Source organism: Phacochoerus africanus, chromosome 2 (genome assembly GCF_016906955.1).
Source record: "Phacochoerus africanus isolate WHEZ1 chromosome 2, ROS_Pafr_v1, whole genome shotgun sequence".
Lineage (NCBI taxonomy): Eukaryota > Metazoa > Chordata > Mammalia > Artiodactyla > Suidae > Phacochoerus > Phacochoerus africanus.
In genome coordinates, this window is record NC_062545.1 from 34,951,542 (window position 1) to 34,971,385 (window position 19,844).

A 19,844-nucleotide genomic window follows, 5' to 3' on the forward strand; every position below is an offset into this window, starting at 1 on the left:
TTGGGATTTATTTGCACCACACCTCTGGGTCTGATAGTGTATTAAGTTATGAAGAATATTAATACTGCTGCAGAACAATTACTTGTTCATTTGCTAACTGATTAAAATTCATGCATAATTTATTGAAATGAATAGAGATTTTATAAATAAGCCTCTTAGTTCTCAAGGGCCTAAAAACAAAATTCATGTGCTAATATGAGGATACTTTTTACCTCCAACATAAAAATGTAATATGTAGTGGTATGTTACTCTTATTTATGCTAGGTGTCACTTACAATCATACTGTTAGTCAATATATATACTTCTAAGCCTCTCTAAACATTGACATAAGTCCAAATTTGAGCTACTGCTTTGATGATTGGACTGTCCCTTTTGTTTGCTTGACCATAGCAAGGGGGATGTAAAACTGATCAGGGTGAATTTTTGCCCTCCTTTGGGCCAAGAACCTGATTACATAGTTTTTCATGTATACAAACTACTAGTGTTGAATATTAATTTTTGATTTTAAAATTTATGTGCTCTCTGGCAGAAATAAAACAAAACAAAGTAACATCAATATAGGACTTGTGGAGATATTTAGAAATATAAAGTCTTTTTTTGAGATTAATATTGATAATATATTTTTGTGGCACCCAACACCTGCAAAATATTGCCATTTTTTCACTGTTTCTCTTTATTTATTATTATTATTATTTTTAATAGTTATTTCCCCAATACAATTTTTTTCTACTGTACAGCATGGTGACCCAGTTACACATCCAATTTTTGCACATTATCATGCTCCATCATAAGTGACTAGATGTAGTTCCCAGTGCTACACAGCAGGATCTCATTGCTAATCCATTCCAAAGCAATAATTTGTATCTGTTAACCGCAAGCTCCCCAACTACCACACTCCCTCTCCCTCCCTCTTGGCAACCACAAGTCTATTCTCCAAGTCCATGGCTTTATTTTCTGTGGAAAGGTTCATTTGTGCCTTGTATTAGATTCCAGATATAAGCAATATCATATGGTGTTTGCCTTTCTCTTTCTGACTTTACTTCACTCAGGATGACAGTCTCTAGTTCCATCCATGTTGCTGCCAATGGCATTATTTCGTACTTTTTTATGGCTGAGTAGTATTCCATTGTGTATATGTATCACATCTTCCTAATCCAATCATCTTTTAAAATTCTTAAAATTTATGCCTAGTTTACCAATGAGGAAATTGTAATGCTAAGTTAAATAACATATTCAAGTTGACTCAGCTATCAGTGTATGCACTTTTTGAAATTATATCTCTTGATTTTGAACTTCAGTTTCTTTTACAGATCATTTCTTTAAAGATAGAAATGATAGAAGAAATATTATGCTTTATTTTCTCACTTGTTGCTAGTAATATGTTTTGTTTTAGCTCCCTCCCCCCACCCCTTCTTTCGCTCCAATTTTCTGCTCTCCTCTTTTTGTTTTCTCCTTATTTTCTGTGACAATGATGTGCGGTTTTGATGGGTGAGATTTAACATTCAGTATACATTTATTAGGTCGGATTTCAGAATACTCATAATTTTATAGATTAACTATGGTTTTTTATTTATAGTTCATTTGTTTGTGTAAAATATCAGACCTCTTCAGGTTGTTGTTTGGCCTTCATGTGAGTGAGGCATTGCTGCTGTGGGTTAGAACCCAGGAAACTGAGAATTTAGCATCATTTCCTAATTAAATTAGTCAGTATATGAGCCATCTGGTATGAAAACAAACATTGCACATATGAGGCAGCTCAGTTTATTCACAAAATACATACTGCTTCTTAAAATATATGCAGTATTTAGATAGTTGGAAAGATACTTGCATTTTTTCTATTACGTTCATATCTCTGTTCAGTTTCATTTTAATTTAAGTTTTAGAAAATATATCAACTTGCTTTGTCTACCCAAACTTTTGGAAAATTGAAAGATAAAAGTTGTTAGACTAGTTGGTAAGAATTTCATGATATAAAATGTCTAGCTCTATCTTTCTTTAGCTGATAAGTGAACATTCTAAGTTATTTTGGTTTTATTTAAACTTTTTTCTTCTGTAACTTCTCAGTTGAAGTCAGTTGTGAAATTAGAAGTAGTTCACCCACTTTTCCCAATTTTGATGCTATATTGTTGAAAGCATTTTCAAACCATGAGGATGAGATTTTGCAGTTAAAGTTTATAAATCAGATGTTAAGAACTACTTTTTGATAGAAACATAAATAGTCTTAAATGTAACAGTTTATGTAGCACATAATTCTTATTTAATTTTAGCTTTATTTTTAAACAGCAGCAATAGTGAAACACAAGTTCATACAATTTTACCAATAACTAAATAACTAGTTTGAAAGCTATATATGTTTTCTATATAACTCTCAATTTAAATAATGAATTTGTTGATTTATTGTTGTTATGTCTCCCTTGCCCTATTATATGAATACCTAATGTGTAGAACAGCTTAGCAATTAATGATTAATCAAATTTGTCATGTGAATTTTGGAGGAAAATTCCTAAAAATTACTTTATCCTGTGTAGGGATCTAGATCAGTTAGTGTTATTCCTTATGTTAGGGATATTTGTAGCTCAAGGGTTCAAGTAGAAACTGTATTTTGGGAATTTAAAAGCCAATCCTGGGCTACCACTGGAAACCTTTGCCTCATTTAAACCTTTATCAGAGGGTAAACCTGTCTATGAGCTTTTTTTACATTGTTGTAGTCTAAGCATTTATTGCTGTTAAAATAGAAAATCCAGTATAAAAAATACTGGCTGTCTTTTCATAATTTCTTTCTATCTGCATCTCCTCCAACCTACCCCTATCTGGGGAAAAAGGAGTGGGTGCTGAGAGAAGCATTGTGCGGTGGCATGTAATAGTTATTCCTCATATAATTTGCTTTAATTCTTTTAAAGTACTTTAAAACAATTTAATCACTTTTTAAAGATTAGCACTTTCCTTTAAAGTCTTTTGGCCTTCCCAAGAAGTGTTTTTCCAGATATTCAAAGATCCCACCTGATCACAGTGTACTAATTAGAGACCATATGGACAGAGCTAAAGCTATGGGATCCTTCATAATGTTCAGTGTCAAATTTCGCCTACATTGTTGTTAGGGAAAATAAATGCTCTAATTCATCATCCGACATTTCTATAAATCCAAACATTATAATCATGTTTCCCACAGTTTCTTTCAAGCAAAATGTCTGAGCTATTCAAAATTAAATTGCAGTATACCTTTGACATTTGAGTTTAATATTTGACGCATTGCCATATCACGTGCTACTCCCAAAGGCCAGTGATACATAATGATTTGTGATTTTGCCTCCGTGTAAATTTCACTTTCTAACACTGAAAGGTGAATGTGTGGAAACTAGTCAGCACCAGGCATCTGCTCCCAAGTGCAATTTGCTTTATCTTCTTTTTATATCATCACAGCAAAAACAAAAACACTACGTAGTCATATTTCATGAATGAAAGAAAGAGTTACGGCAATATTCATTAATTTGGAGATTTGTAAAAGACTTAGGACCTCAAGAATATCAGAAATCAGCTGTACTTTAGCAGCTAATTAAAGTTATCCATTTCTAAGTATTTTCTTTTTTATTTCCCTTGGTTACTGTGCCTTTACAAATTTGACCCCTGGAGAGGCTAGTTTTTTTGTCTGTTTGTTTTTTTGTTGTTGTTTCTTTTTTGTCTTTTGTCTTTTTTTGTTGTTTTGTTTTTTTTGTTGTTGTTGTTGTTGCTATTTCTTGGGCCGCTCCCGCGGCATATGGAGGTTCCCAGGCTAGGGGTTGAATTGGAGCTGGAGCCACCGGCCTACGCCAGAGCCACAGCAACACGGGATCCGAGCCGCGTCTGCAACCTACACCACAGCTCATGGCAACGCCGGATCGTTAACCCACTGAGCAAGGGCAGGGACCGAACCCGCAACCTCATGGTTCCTAGTCGGATTCGTTAACCACTGCGCCACGAAGGGAACTCCATGGCTTGTTTTTAATAAAAGAAAACTTGTGTTAAAAGGGTAATATCCCATCTGTGAAAGTATTTGTTCTTTAAAAGTCCAGTTTGCAGACCCCTCATTCCGTTTTCCCTTAAGTATTTATTAACTCCTAAATAAATCATTCCTAAGCCTTTAGGCTTTGAGAGCTATTAATACCTCTATGCAGTGTATGCGTTTGGATTTCTAACTAATGAGATTGCACGCTCATTTCTCCTAGAACCACCAAGGCCTATTGCTCCTCCACAGCTGCTTGGCGTTGGGCCGACATATTTGCTGATTCAGCTAAATGCCAACTCCATCATTGGTGATGGTCCCATCATTCTGAAAGAAGTGGAGTACCGAATGACATCAGGATCCTGGACAGAAACCCATGCAGTCAATGCTCCAACTTATAAATTATGGCATTTGGATCCAGATACTGAATACGAGATCCGTGTTCTACTTACAAGACCTGGTGAAGGCGGAACGGGGCTTCCAGGACCTCCACTAATCACCAGAACCAAATGTGCAGGTAAGAATAAAGAACAGGCCACTCTGCCTAGTAAAGAAATCTAGCATAAGACACATAATATCCATACAGTTATTAAAAGTTCTAACTATTTGGTACATGATTAGTCGCACTATTCTAAGAGTTCCAGTGAATTTGGTAAATTGTGGCCTTAATTATGTCATAAATTTGATTTAAAGACGGTGTATTTCTCTATTATTACTCAGTATTATTATGAATCCACAATCTTTTCTTGCATAGTAATTTTGCTCAGCTTGCTTGTATTTAGTCCAAAATCTCTGATAGACGCAGGTGGAAGTATTATTGAGAGAAAAACCTCTGTCGTTCAAACAAATGTGGAATACCTTTAACAGTGTGAGAATTATATTCCTTCATAATTTTGTTATGGTCAGTACAGAAACCGTATCTGATGACACAGACAAGAAAGTTACTCTGAGTCAATTCTAAGATAACTCTTCTATTCAGAATATCCTGTTGTTTAGGATTAATGCAATAGCTTGACACCCAGCTGTAAAATAAAGAGGCTTTCCTTACATTTTTAAGCCCTGTTATTGCCCTCCTCAGACCTGAAACAGAGTGGTGAAAATAATAGCATATGGAGAACACAAAAAAAGAATAAAAACTGAAATAAAAAGTAATATATAAACATACACCCTAGTTCCATACATCCATTGTTATAATGGGAGAAATTCTTAGCTATTTACTAAAAGCCACTGAAAAGTTTAATTGCCTAAGTTATTGGAGTGTACTTTTAGTGCACTGTTTATTTTATTGTGGAAAATAGTTTAATTTTTTAGTTTGTTGAAAGAGACTTTTTTTTTTATCCGTTAAGCATTATGTCGAAACACCTGCAGAGTTACATGCGTCTGTGCATCTCTAACATTTAAAGATTTAGGTTCTAAAAATTGAAAATTGTGAACATGGGGTCTATGAAAATGTAAATGCCGGTAAAATGTCTTTTGTTTCTTTAACATCTGTTTAGCAATTATAATATTCTGCGGCTACCCACTGAGAGCACTGATCTAAGATCAAAGCAAAATACCTGACATATTGTCATCCCTAAGTATTTTTTTATTCTGACTCAACTTCATATATTAACATTAATAAACTAATTTTAAATATTAATATATTTTGTATATGAACATGAAAAGATGCTCACTAATAGGTAACTTAACTGCTCAGTCATTAGTCTAAGATTCAGCTTAGATAATAGAAAGTCTACTAGTTTTCTTATTGATGTCATACATTTATCCTACGGTTGAAAAAAAACCACAAAGACTTTGGGTAAGTCTCCATGGCTTAGCCTAAATCACACAATTTGCTTTTCAAATTTTCTCTACAGCTAAGTCTTTTCATTTTAGATAATGGGACAAGTTATTCCTATTGTAGTAGACGAACTAACTTCCTGGGGTAGAAACAAGTTGACTCCACAACCATAGCTAGGCAGAGAAATAATTTAGAAGAGACAGTATGGAAACTGAGGAGTAGATCACCCTGTCTTCCAAAATTTGTATCCCATGCTAACTTCAAAAGACAAACGGAGGGGTCCATTTACTGAAGATATTTGCTGATAAAATTACCTTTTTCCCCCTACATTTAATCTGTATCAGGTATATACAAATTAAAATAATGAATATTAATTAACTATTCCAGTGATATTCCTCTTGATTTTTTGTGCCCAAACTTCTTTCTTTTAAATATCTCATCTACATTCTTAGGTTTTATTTTCCCTTAAAAATAGCATTACCACACAATGTATTGTTAATACAATGTAACTTTTTTAACCTAGGAATTATTTGAAATTGGCCATTGATATGAAGGCCAAGGGAAGTTGTGAATAAGTGAGATTGTGGTTTAAGGCTATTTATGCTGTATTAAGTGGATGAAAACAATATGTTAATGAGCATTGATTTATCCCTATCAGATATGTTCAGGATGCATATTGAATTGCAATAAGTAAAAATATGACTGTAAAGTGCTTTGAGCTATTTTATTTTGAGAATAACCTTATCTGTGTGGGAGGGGATAGAGTAAAATAACAGACTCAGAGCTGCTTTCAAATTTATAAATGTCTTGACATTTTGAAATTATTTTTTTTCCTGATATGTTATTTGAGAAACATTTAATTTGTGGGCTCTGTGGCATAAAATAGTATTAAGCCCACGTACTCATTTATGCTTTTACTTCCAAATGTAGAAACTTCCTACATGTTTGGTGATTCTTTACCAGATATCTATGTTAATTTATTAAAGTCCTCATAAGGTGTGTTTGATGCGGGTTTTTATGATACCACAAAAAAAAAGAAAAAAAAAAGCCTGCAGATGAGATTTTCAAGTACATTGTAGGTTGGAGAGAAACCGTGGTTACTGTTTTACAGGAATATCTACTAATTTGCACTGTTATGGGAAATCTTACGGAATGACATATTCTATTAATTTGCACAAATACAGAGTTGGTACAGGTTAAAATTATGATGTCCATCTATTTCCCCTCTTCAAGATTCCATTCCTTAAATTTCAGGTGCCTTTGACCCTATTGGCATTAGCACCATCACTGGCTTCAGCCTGCCTGTTTTATAACAACAAAATAGAACACAACTTATGCTGCCTATGATATTACCTGATATTTAGTACAAAAATTCTTCATAATCTGTGTAAATAATCCCTTTCAGAAGCTAAACATAATCTTTATAGACGTTTCCATCTAATTCTGTTAAATTGTGCAGGCTCTGAATACTGGTTCTATGAACTGTTCTAACAAATACTTGGAGAATGGCATATTTTAGTATACTATTAATATCACCTGGTTGAATATTTATTGTTTTGAAATGGCTATCTTAATACATACTGCACATTAGACCACCAGGAAGCCTTAAAAATAAGTATCAAAACTTTTTGGTATTATGTGTGTGATATCAATTTCACATGCATTTCTTGTACGTAACAAAGGGATGATGATTATTTTCCACCTCTCAGAAATTCTTACTTTATTTTGGTCTGTTACAGGGAAACACTGTTTATCTCCTAAGTACCACTCAAAGAGTAAATTAGTTACTATTTACTATCTTAAAATTCCATTTTAATGTAGTTAAACCTTTGAAATTTTACTTATCTAAATAATAAATTCTGTTTTCTCGGCAGAAATGTGTCAATAATTTTACAAGTTAATTAAATGTTTTTATTTATGTATATTAAAGAGTAAATTTTATGTTTTAAATGAAAATTTAGATTGTCATAGTAAAGTATTGATTGTTACTGCTTTATAAGTATTTGGATATTATTATCCCAGTTTTGTAGCTGGTTAATCTAAGACTCAGGAAAAACAAAATAAAGAGCAAAGATTTTTCTAAGCCCAGTCAGCTTCACAACTGGGGCTCATACCCATTTTCTGGCCCTTGAAAAGCCTGAGTTATTCTTTCTCTTCTTTCTACTACTGTAGACAACTTTTTTTTTTGCCTTTTAGAAGAGTTTGACCTGAGCAAATGAAAGTACAACAGGTAAAATCAGAGAGAGATGTACATTTAAAAAAAAATGTATTGAAGTACAGTTAATTTACAATGTTATTTTCTTCTGAACAGTAAAGTGACTCAGACATATATATATATATATATATATATATATATATATTTATACATATAAATAAATGTTAATAGGAAAGCGTATATATTTGTCACAGGATCTTGAGCATAGTTCCCTGTGCCATATTGGACCTCATTGTTTATCCATCCCATATATACTAGTTTGCTTCTGCTAATCCCAAACTCCCAGCCCTTCCCACCTTCCCTCCTTCTCCCACTCTCCCTCCTCCTTGGCAACCACAAGTCTGTCAGTCTTTTCGTTTTTGTTTTGTAGATATGTTCATTTGTGTTGTAGTTTACATTCCACACAGAAGTGATATCCTATGGTATTTGTCCTTTTTTTTTTTTTTTTTTTTTTGCATTTTAGGACCACACCTGCTCGGCATGTGGAGGTTCCTAGGTTAGGGGTCTAATCAGAGCAACAGCTGCTGGCCTACACCATAGCTCACAGCAATGCTGGATCCTTAACCCACTGAGTGAGACCAGGATTGAAACCGCAACCTCATGGTTCGTAGTTGGATTCGTTTCCTCTGCGCCATAGCAGGAACTCTGGTATTTGTCCTTCTTTCTTTGTTTAGTAGGATCATCTTTAGGCCCATCCATGTTGCTGCAAATGGCATTATTCCATTCTTTTTTCTGGCTGAGTAATATTCCATATTTGTGTGTGTGTGCACATGTACCACATCTTTATTCATCTGTTGATTGACATAGAAGTTGTTTCCATATCTGGCTATTGGAAGTATTACTGCTATGAACATAGTGGTACATGTTATCTTTTTGGATTATAGTTTTATCATAGTATATGTCCAGAAGTGGAATTGCTGGATCATATGGCAACTCTCTATTGTTAGTTTTCTGAGAAACCTCCATACTGTTTTCCATAGTGGCTGCACCAATTTATACTTTTTCTCCATACTCTGGGAGGTATACACATTTTTAAAAATAGGGTCTACACGGCTGACTTATTCCTTAAGAAAACATAGCTTAATGTTTGCAACTTCACTTTTATTGAAAGCACAGTTGATTAGTGTTCTTAACACAGAAGTATATGCTGTGTTTTAAACACTTTAAACAGTAAAAGAAGTGCAAAAAATGTTTTTCTTTGTCCTTTTCTGAAAATGTCCTGCCTAGTTGCTAAAGCTATTTCTTTGTTTTCTTTCTGAAGTACATTAAAATCATTTGGTAAGTCCAATTACCTGCTTCAGGGTCACTCAAGTTAGGAGAGGTGGTAATTACAGCCTCTGCTGGCCATAGCCACCTACGCCTGCTTCATGCTTCTCTGTTTGCCTTAGGGGTATGATTATTTCACTGTTAGCTTGCATCCTGACCTGTGTTATTGTTCACATAATGCTTCTTCAGGCATTTTATACATTTTAAAAAAGGTATAAATGTGAAGTTGTCTTAAATGGGAAGTAATTCAAAAACTTCATCCAACAGTCAAAGAAGGCATGCTTTTTTTTTTTTTTTTTTTTTTCCCCATGTGTCTGTTTCCTCTGGGTATACCATCTGGTATAGAAGCTAAGAAAATACAGTTTTCTCTTCTTCTTATTAAATGGAAATAAAATATGCCATCATCAGTATTGTCTGCATTGCATGCTTTGGCAATTGCATGTTAGAATTGCTCTCTTAAATTGCCTTCTGCTTCTGGGTAACCCATTGTGGCACTGCTTTATGATTAACTGACATTTTAGCAGCATCTCCCTCATAGGGAAGGTCAAGAGTTCAGGGTGTCCAGAACGTAATATATTTACACAGTTGGGAAAGCTACTCTCTAGTCTTATATTGAAGTTCAGTGCTCTTGGCAATTTTCATTGAAACATGTAGATCTGTGGAGCAGTGAAAAGGAGAGTGTCTTATTTTAAACATAAACATTTACTAAAACTGCATTTTTTTCCTTCTCTCCTAAATCCAAAATGGAAGAAAACAAAACAAAACAAAACAAAACAATATCCAGGCATACTTAAGAAACCACAAAATGAGGAATGAAATTTTGCCCTTTTGGCCACAGGATTGTCAGCAAAATGGAACCATATTGATTTTTATTGTGGTCTAAGATAGCTATCAATCACAAAGACTATTTATCATTAGAACTCAACCTCGAGGCTAAACAAGATAAACAACTCTTCTAAGAATTGGTATGGTTTAACACTGTAAAGATACCATACTATTTGAATCCATTTGAGGGTTTATATCAGTGGGTTTTTTTAAATTTTTTCTAATGTTTTAACTTTCTCATACATGATTTTTATACAGATTCTTTACTGTTTTTGAGCAAGAATTTTAAAAGACAATGCTGTTATTATTGAAGTAAAAAATCTAAGATAAAAAGGCATAAGAAAAGTTATGGAAAACAATAGTTATTCAATTTTCTTAAAAATCTGAAAGAGTAAAATACTTTTTTTTAAGATTTTTTTTCTTTTTTAGTGAGTAATAACCTGATTCTATTTTTCAGGTTCAGTAGAAAATATTTCAGTTTGAAAGATATTAATCTATTTACAGAAACGTATATTGGCTTTTTTTGTTGCTAACAGCACTGGGTTAAGTACCAGGTCTTCCAAGTGGTACAACTAATGCCTTGTACTTGGTTCCTAGGAGTCACGAGGGACTGTCCTATAAATAAAGAATAAAATGCAAAGTGAAAGGAATTTAGAGGAGGAAACTCTTCTTTTAAGAAAGTGTTCCAGAGAAGCTGTCACCAGGAAAGGATGGCTTTTATACTGCATCTTAAAAATTGACTATGAGTTTTTAAGGAAGAAAGAGCAGAAAATGGAATTAAAAACAGAGGGAACCACATGTCTATCCCAGTTGCAAATATTGCTGACGTGTTTTGTGCTCTGAAAATAGATGGAGCATTGGATGACCCTCGGCCAGGGTAGAATTGAGGCTGCAGGTGGGCTGTGGCCAGGACTAATGTCACCTAGACTGCTATCCTTTTGTTTTGAAGAAGCAGGCAGACATTACTAGATTTGCTTTTAGAAAGATTATCTCATCTCTATGGAAGATGAAGTAGGACTAAGGAAAGACTGAGAGCAGAAAGACTTTGAAAACATGCTTATAATAATAAACATATTCTGGCTACAAACTTCTGTACAGCATGCCTCTCTTCTTTTAGATCAGAGACAGGACATCTGTAAATTTCTGGAGAGTAATATCATTTCTAATAATTAAGAAAATTCCTTTCATTAAAGGGATTTTAAAGACATTGTATAGGTGATTCAGCCTACCTTATTGTTTGATTTATTTTTCTTTTTCAAATATGTGGGTCATCTAGTGTCATTAATATGCATGCAAGACCCATGGTATAACACATTTTTTCAGAGGGGAAAATTATGAAGGATTAAAGAGAAATTCAAGAGCTAGTGTGTATTTGATGGGATATTTATTTGTTTCATAAATTTTATTGAGGTCAAAGTTGCATACATTGCCCCACTGAGAACTGCGGAAGATACATCAGTAATAAGGCAGAATTCCTACTCTTAATCTGACAGTCTAGGGAGTTGCCGTTATGGCCCAGTGGAAACGAATCCAACTAGTATCTGTGAGGATGCAGGTTCTATCCCTGGCCTCACTCAGTAGGTTGGGGATCTGGAGTTGCCCTGAGCTATGGCGTAGGTCACAGATGCAGCTTAGATCCCACATTGCTGTGGTTGTGTTATAGGCTGGCAGCTATAGCTCTGATTTGACCCCTAGCCTAGGAACTTCCATATGCTGCAGGGGCAGCCCTAAAAAAGCAAAACAAAAAACAAAAAACAAAAACGAAAAAACACCAAAAAACCTGACAGTCTAGTGTTAGAACCATAATAACGATAAAAATATAATAAAAATACAAAGCATTTTGAAACTCCAGAGAAGAGAGGGATGATTTCTGACCCCAAAATAGTTTTCCTCAAGCAGTATGTTTGAAAATAATATTAACCTTTCTTTTTCTTAACACTTCTATTAGCAAACCCCTAGCCTTATCTAATTCCTAAACTGTGAAATAATGCATAAAACAAGGTGCAGCCACTAGTCACCATAAGGATGATTTGCCTTCTCTCTTTTTTTTCTGCTAAAACACAGGGAAACTGTATGCACAGATGGAAGTTTACGTTGAAAATATAATTCATTTACCAATTTAAATTATTAAAGTAATGTGTTTGGTTGCTTTTGAATTCCCTGGGGCCCATGGAAATGTTGTTCTAAATTTCAATGGAGAAAGAGAGATTAAATTTATAATATGATCAACTTCTATTAACTCTGCTAACAGTCTGCAATGCTAGGAACCTCCAGCATAAGAGTCATAAAAATTGAAAAATATGAAATCCTCTTTCCACTGTCCTTTTTCTTTTTTACCTCAGGCATGGGATGTACAGTTACTCATACATGCAGTTCATGGCACAGTTCCTTATAGGTGTGTAATTAAATAGAGGCTTGCTTTCAGCTTAAAATTATCTTCTTCTGACTTACTTGGTTGGTAGAAAGCATTTGTTAACCAGTAAAAATGACACTATTTTAATTTATCTACAGCGCTTTAGTACGTGCTGAGTCTGTTAACAATATCATTAAGTACTCTTATTATTAGCTGCATTTGTTTTCATTGAGTTTTGCATACTACAGTGGAGCTGACAGGTGGAAATGATTTGAATAACATTATCAGTTCCATTAAGTGGCCTGGATTTCTCCCTCTGGTTCTATGTTTTTTGTTTGATATTAGGAAGTAGAAATAAAAATAAAATGACATGTTAATAATATCTTAGGTGATAATAACAAAGGCGTGTCTGAGAAGACAATGACGTAGATAGACTTAAGAAGCCATGCATCTGCATTTCAGACACTGAGGGATATGGTATGTATGAAGGATGGGCCCAAGAGGCTCAGCCTGTGAGCTTCGGACTCTTTAGTGGTGCCTTTGTGGTTATACTGATGCATAAACTTGTTCTTGATTTTTTTTTTTCCTTTTTTTCCCAGAGAATCTACCTCTGTCTTCAGCTGTCACTGCCTGTTTACTTCCTTATTTGGTTTTTTTTTTTTTTTTTTTGGCCACACCCATGGCATGTGGAAGTTCCTGGGCCAGGGATTGGACCTGTGCCAATGCTGGATCCTTAACCTGCTGCGTCACAAGGGAACGCCTACTTTCTTATTTGAATTATAATTTATTTTCTTTACTTTGGAATAAAAAGCAAAGCTCTTAAACTCAGACTTTGGCCAAAAAAATTACAATCACATTTTCTTGGACAGGGGCCGGTGGGGAGGAGTACAGCTTATTATTTTTAGAAATCACTTGAGGATCGTTCTAGTTATATTTAGCATTTTTGAAGAGTGTTGGTCATTCTGTATGGTTTTTCAAATGGAAAAAATTACTTTATAAAGATGTGTCTCATTATTTTCATAGTTTTACTTTATTCTTAAGAAAATCTGAGGGTGGGATCATCATCTTAGAATTTTACTTACTGATCTTTACTGTTTTGTTTCATCTAGTCATTGCTGTAAGGATGGCCCTTCCATCCTCTTTCCTTTCCACAACGTGTACATACACTACAGAAGGGAAAAAGTGTATTTGAAGGGAAGGTAATGAGTGAATTCTAATCTCAGTATTGTCAGTTGTATAATACTTTGTGAACCCAATAAAAAATGAACTTCAAAGGGCAGAAATTCATGCCTTTCATGTCACCCTAAGCAAGATATGTGCAAATTCAGCTGTCACTACATATGATATGGCCTAGAAATCATTGAGTGATGTCCATTTTAATTGTCGCAGCCAAATAATCTGGGTGAAGTTTGGGTTTAAATAACTAATCTTTTATTCTCTGGCTTTGTTACTACTTCCAACCTGTATGTAGTCCTTCATAATAAAGGAATAATAATCAAACATTTTAATTGTACCTGTTTATTTTTAAATAGGTACTATTAAATGTATATGAACATATTTTTTGTACTAGTGTTAACATGTGAATCTGTAATACTTTATCGTCAAAACACATATCTTTAAAAATATATATGCATATATATAATAGTCTCCCTTTTTAATGGTAATTGTAGAAGGAAGTGAAATAATTTCTGTGCCAATTATTAGGTGTTTCTTAAGTCAAGAGCACCATTTACATAAAATACTTGCTCAAATTTCAAGGTAACCCTTATTGGAAATCATAATATATTGCTTTGTTAGACCTTTTTCTTCTCTAAGGTAACATCTTACAGATGAACAAAGGAATATGTATCTATTTTTTTTGAAATATACATGGCAATAATCTTTGAAAAATTTGTTTAGATGCTTCATTAATTTTTAACTTTTTTTCCATCTAGTAAATATTTATTTATTTATTTATTGATTGATTGATTGATTGATTTATCTTTTTAGGGCCGAACCTGTGGCATATGGAGGCTCCCAGGCTAGGGGTCCAATCAGAGCTGTAGCAGCCAGCCTATGCCAGGGCTACAGCAACGCGGGATCTGAGCCGCATCTGCAACCTACACCACAGCTCACGGCAACACCGGATCCTTAACCCACTGAGAGAGGCCAGGGATTGAACCCACAACCTCATGGTTCCTAGTTGGATTCATTTCCACTGTACCATAACGGGAATCCCCCCATCTAGTAAATGTAAACAATAAAAGAAGTTGAGGATATGTTTTACAGTTTCAGTTTCTCCAATATTGAACAATATTATCTTAAACTGTTATTCTTCCTATCACCTTATATGATGGCATTTTAAAGCTTTTGGGAAAATTTAGGGTAACTTAAAAACAAATTGGTATATTGATAAATCTGTGATTTTTAGACTAGCATATCAGAGCTCTCTCTCGTAGCTTTACAAAGATAACAATAGCTATTCTCTCATTGTGAGTTACCATGAAACATGATAGCATAAAGATTTGTTTTTTAAATAAAAACAGTTTATGTATATCAGATAATTGACATAGACTCTCTGATATGTTGGGCCAGCAGTTGTTTCCCTTAATTTTGTCAATGAATTTTGAATTCCTACTAGCACTCTGGTAGATCTGGGTGTAAACTGGTGGAGCGATAACTTTTCTCTTGTTTTTAAAATAAGTAAAATTAGCAGATAACTTAGTTAACTTCTTCTAACAAGTGACAGACTGTGGGAACTGACTCATCGTTCTATTTAATTTTACCTAAATGTCTTTTTTTTCCCCCATGTTTCCACCTCACATAAAGTACATCAGTAGAACACAGAACTCTGCTTGTTTTTAAGAATGACAGGGGAGAAAAGTTTTTCTTGGCGTCCTCCTTCCATCTGGCTCAGATAATTCTTTAATTTCTGCCTCGTCTTTCCTTCTGGTTTACTCTCCACCCAGGGAAGAACTCACATTTTAAAGGCTAAGTTCCATCAGTGAACCAGTTACTTGTAGCAAAGTTCAGGTCATTGAATTAAATTAATTTTTTTTCAGCTTAAATGAACCAGTTTAGGTTTTCTTCTAAATTTTTTGCCATCAATTTTAGCAATGTGGATACCACCTTGAAAGTTATATAACTGAGGAATCTAAAAGGCAGAATTATTGTTCCAGAGTTCTCTTTTGTTTTTCCCCATTCTCTTTTCTGGTGAATTTTGCATCAGAGGTCTGTGCGTGCTCTGTGCATGTGTCTGCTGTCTAAAACAAACAGCTTTGCTCTGCTTAGGAGTAGAAAATGTGCCAGGGGAGCACTAACTATCCTTAAACTTACATTCTTTGGAGGTCCCTAACAGGAAATCCCAGATTTTGTAAAGACTTCATTAGAATTCATACACCCACGTAGTTTGTATAAATTATACTCAACAAAGCATTACATCAAATTTCATGAATAAAATTTTTTAAAATGCCATTTTAATGCTACCTTGTTATACAACTACTGTCATTTTTGTCAAGGCAGTGTTATTTTTGTTTCTCTGTGCCTATGCTTTTTTAAGATGTAAGTATAAGATAGATACAAGTTTTCATTCCACTTTTTTTAACTTGCCATGATAGTAACCCACTTCCTGTGTTTTTACAGGACAGTCTAACCATCATCTTTAATGATTGCTTACTATTCTATTGGATATAGGTACAGAATATATTTAACCATTCTTCTGTTACTGGAATCTTTGGCTAATTCCAGTGATTGTCTGTTGTGAGTGTTGCAGTGAAAATTATGCATGTATCTTTTTCCTACATGGTTGAAAAGTTCTTGGCATATACTCTTCAAATACTATATCAGTGCGCTTTACTGGGCCAATGAGGACATGCGTGCAGTTTTAGCACAAGAAAGTACTTTATAATTACTCAAGTCCATCGCCCCCATTTATCACTATTCTGGCCACTGTGACTCAGTTGGTGAGGTGATCTGATCAATATTTTAAAGGTATTTGATGTGAAAACAAGACTGTCATTCAGATTGCATTTTCTTGTTTTTGTTTTATTTTGGTTGTTGTTGCATGAGCATCTCCTTCATTCCAGACTCTACCTTAACTGTGGGTATTCGAAAGTGAAGACGGTTCTGCAGCCACTCAAAGTCTAGGGAATCATGATCATAGTAGTCACCAAGTATTGAGTACTTACTGTGTACCAGGCACTTGTGTCAGCTCTTAGATGCAAAGCCAGCTCCTTGGGTGCATGCCTTAGCTGAGCTGCCTAGAAAGGTTAGAAGCTTGGCATGTAGGTAAATAAATAGACTAATAAGTGGTGTAATAGACATGCTCTGTGGAAGCCCAGAGGAGCCTTGAAGTATGAATAGAATTTTATTAAGCAGCAGACTATGAGAATTTAGCAATTATGAGTTGAGGTTTTGGTTTGTGAGTCAGTAAAATCTAGATTGAAAGCTGGCTCTAGTATTTACTGCTGTGCAATTAAAAATCTCTCTAATGTTTCATGTTATCTGTAAAATAATGATCAGTAATTGAACCATTTGTGAGATAATCAGTCAAGTTCTTGTGCTGAGAGTTAATTGTTAAATTTTCAAATATTTTGCCAGCCACTTATTAAAGATTTAAAAATATACAAACTTAAAATTATATCATTTATATTTTAAACAAAAGTAATACATATGCAAAACTTCCTAATATTTAAATATATTGGACGGTTATCTACATTCTTGAGGCTATTTATGTCTATTTTATCTATATGTGGGAGATACTATGTATAATGACACATTCGTGACTATCTCTTCCAATTCTACCTTAGGAAGCATAAATTATAGTGGGAGTATTAGAGCATGGAAATTGGCAAGTGCTGCAGATCAGGGCTTTTTTCCTTTACCACCTTCTCTGCTTTTGAGAAAGCCAAAATGTTGTAAGTAAACATTTTCTTGCACACCCCTAGAGAAAAAGCATGCAAAATGCTTACTTACCACAGAAGCAACCCACAGTAAATATTGGCCATTTCTACAAAACACGCCATTTCACAAAAAATATTTTTCTCTGATATTTAGAAAATTAAAAACATGCAGAATATCTGAAATTATTATGCACCGAACACCCATATATCCACCACTAGGATTTTCTTTTATTATGTTTGCTATATTATGTATCTATCCACCGTTCCACTTTTTTTGGTCCATCAGTCCATCTTAACTTTTTAACATTTGTATTAATATATTGGAACATTTTGTTCAAGGGAGTGATTTTTAATGAACAATTAGTTTGAATATTTTTATTAAAATGCTTAGAATAATTTGATTTCTAGAAATATTTCTCTAATGGTAGTTTAGGAAAAGGATTGAAAGAAAATTTCAGAAGTTTTAGAAGGCTGCTACATCAGTCTAAGCAAAAATTGATTGGTGCTTGAACTGAAGCAGTGGAGATAAGAATTCCAGTGCAGAGGCAGAAATGAAAGAGATTTGAGAGGTGCAGTCAGAATTTTGTGACGCCTTGGAAGGACTTTTGGCTTGGAAAATTAAGGTATAGTGACAGGTTTTAACTTTAAGAGGTAAAATATTGGGAAAGTGTTAGAAAAGAGGTTGCTATGTTTAGCTTTAGAAATGAGATATTGGGTAGGCAGCTATATTCATGTGTCTGCAGTTCAGTAGAGAAGGCAGAGAGCAGGATATACGTTGTTGGGCTTCATCATCATTTCTTGCATGACAATTTTTTTAAATAACTTTTTTTATTTACAAGTGCATTAAACTTGTTCTGCATATACATTAAAAGACATTAATTTGTCAAATGGTGACATCCACAGTTGTATCTTGAGTGTTCTCCGTAATGGGTAGCTTAGAGCGTTATGCTAAGGACAGAGTCAAAATGTGGTTTAGTGCTGGTTTTCACCAGCTGAACTTAGGTAAATTTGTCTTCCTTGAATGTACTTCTGTCTTCTTTCTATTTGCTACCTGACCTCCCTTGGTACCTCGTGTTAAAGGTTCCCACTTCTCTTATGCAGAACACATGCCCTTCAGGTATCTCCACACCATAACTTGAGAGGCTCATGTGCGCAGGTACCAGGACGTGCTCATTCTTTGGGATGCTAGGATGGGACAAACAGTTGTGTTTGTGCTGATGTCCTACTAGAACTTCAAGTTATAGCAACTGATTTTTTCAATCTTGTATCAAAATCTACACTTGAGTGCTTTGCAAATGAACTGAAGTGAGTATTCTGATTCCTCACACTCTCACATCAGAGGCTTCGTAGGACAAATTTAAATAACTAGACTTTCCAAGGATTTTCACCTGAGCAGGTGAAGTAAAGTACCTATTTCAATGAAGAGCAGACAGTAAGTGTTTCATTGTCATATTTTAGTGGAATGTTCTTACAAGCTAAAAAGTAGGTCAGCAAGACTGAGATTGTCTTGTAAAACAGCAGTACAAATATCTTCTTAAGGAAATGATTCTGCAGTTACCTATTATTAAAACAAAAATGGAGAATTTTAATGATTTATTTATTCCTTAAACTATTCATAGTCCTTGAGTGTAATACTAATTATAAGGACTAGGTTAATTGGATTTCTGCTTTTCTTAGCTGATCACTTTTTCTCTCAGTTGTAATATTTTTATAATTGTAATTTTGTAAATAATCAGCAAACCTTTTTTGTTGTTGTTTATTTGGCTGCAGTCCTGACACATAGAACTTCCAGGCCAGGGATCACCAGGGATCCAGCCCATGCCACTGCAGTAACCAGAGCCACTGTATTGACAATGTCAGATCCTTAACCCACTGAGCTACAAGGGAACTCCAGTGAATCCTTTTAAATCTCTGTTTAGTCTAACCATTTATTTAGTTGCATAAAATTTCATTGAAAGTATTCTCAAAATACATTCTAAAGTTGGTTAATTTTTAAATTTTTTTTAAAAAGATGAGTTGGTATCACCTTTATTATGAAATTGACTCTGAAAGTATCAAAGTTGGAAATCTACTAAGCTCTTGGAAATATATTTTGACAGAAACATGTATACATGTATGTGTAACAATAAAGTTACAATTGGGTAATACTACTACTATTTTAAATTTAAAATGAATTGATGGGGGAAAAATGTAATTGTAATGTATACATGTAAGGATAACCTGACCCCTTGCTGTACAGTGGGAAAATAAAAAAAAAAAATGAATTGATATCATGAAGAAATCTTTGAGAGACAGAAATATTCTTTTAGAAAATAAGAGAGCATAATCACAGTCTTTCATATACCTTTCATCAAAAGTCTGAATAATAGAGAAATAAATGTGTGCTTGCATGTAGCCAAACAGTGGAACAGAGATGCTGCTATCTTACAAACAGTATACAATATTTTAATTTTCATGGGACTGGTAAAGCATTTGTTATATTTTTTAGCAACGAGTAATGCATATGTCTTCAGTTAAAAATATATCCTCAGCTTGGACAAGTGTTA

The 19,844-nt window shown here is 34.3% G+C and overlaps 1 protein-coding gene across 2 annotated transcripts in view; it reads left to right on the forward strand.

Moving 5' to 3' along the window:
• Positions 1–19,844, forward strand: part of PTPRK (protein tyrosine phosphatase receptor type K) — a 570,706-nt gene that overhangs the window by 334,485 nt on the left and 216,377 nt on the right. For both annotated transcript variants that reach the window (XM_047758978.1, XM_047758985.1), the window contains exon 7: positions 4,203–4,496. In XM_047758978.1, the coding sequence (XP_047614934.1) occupies positions 4,203–4,496 (294 nt within the window). The remainder of the gene's footprint in view (positions 1–4,202; positions 4,497–19,844) is intronic.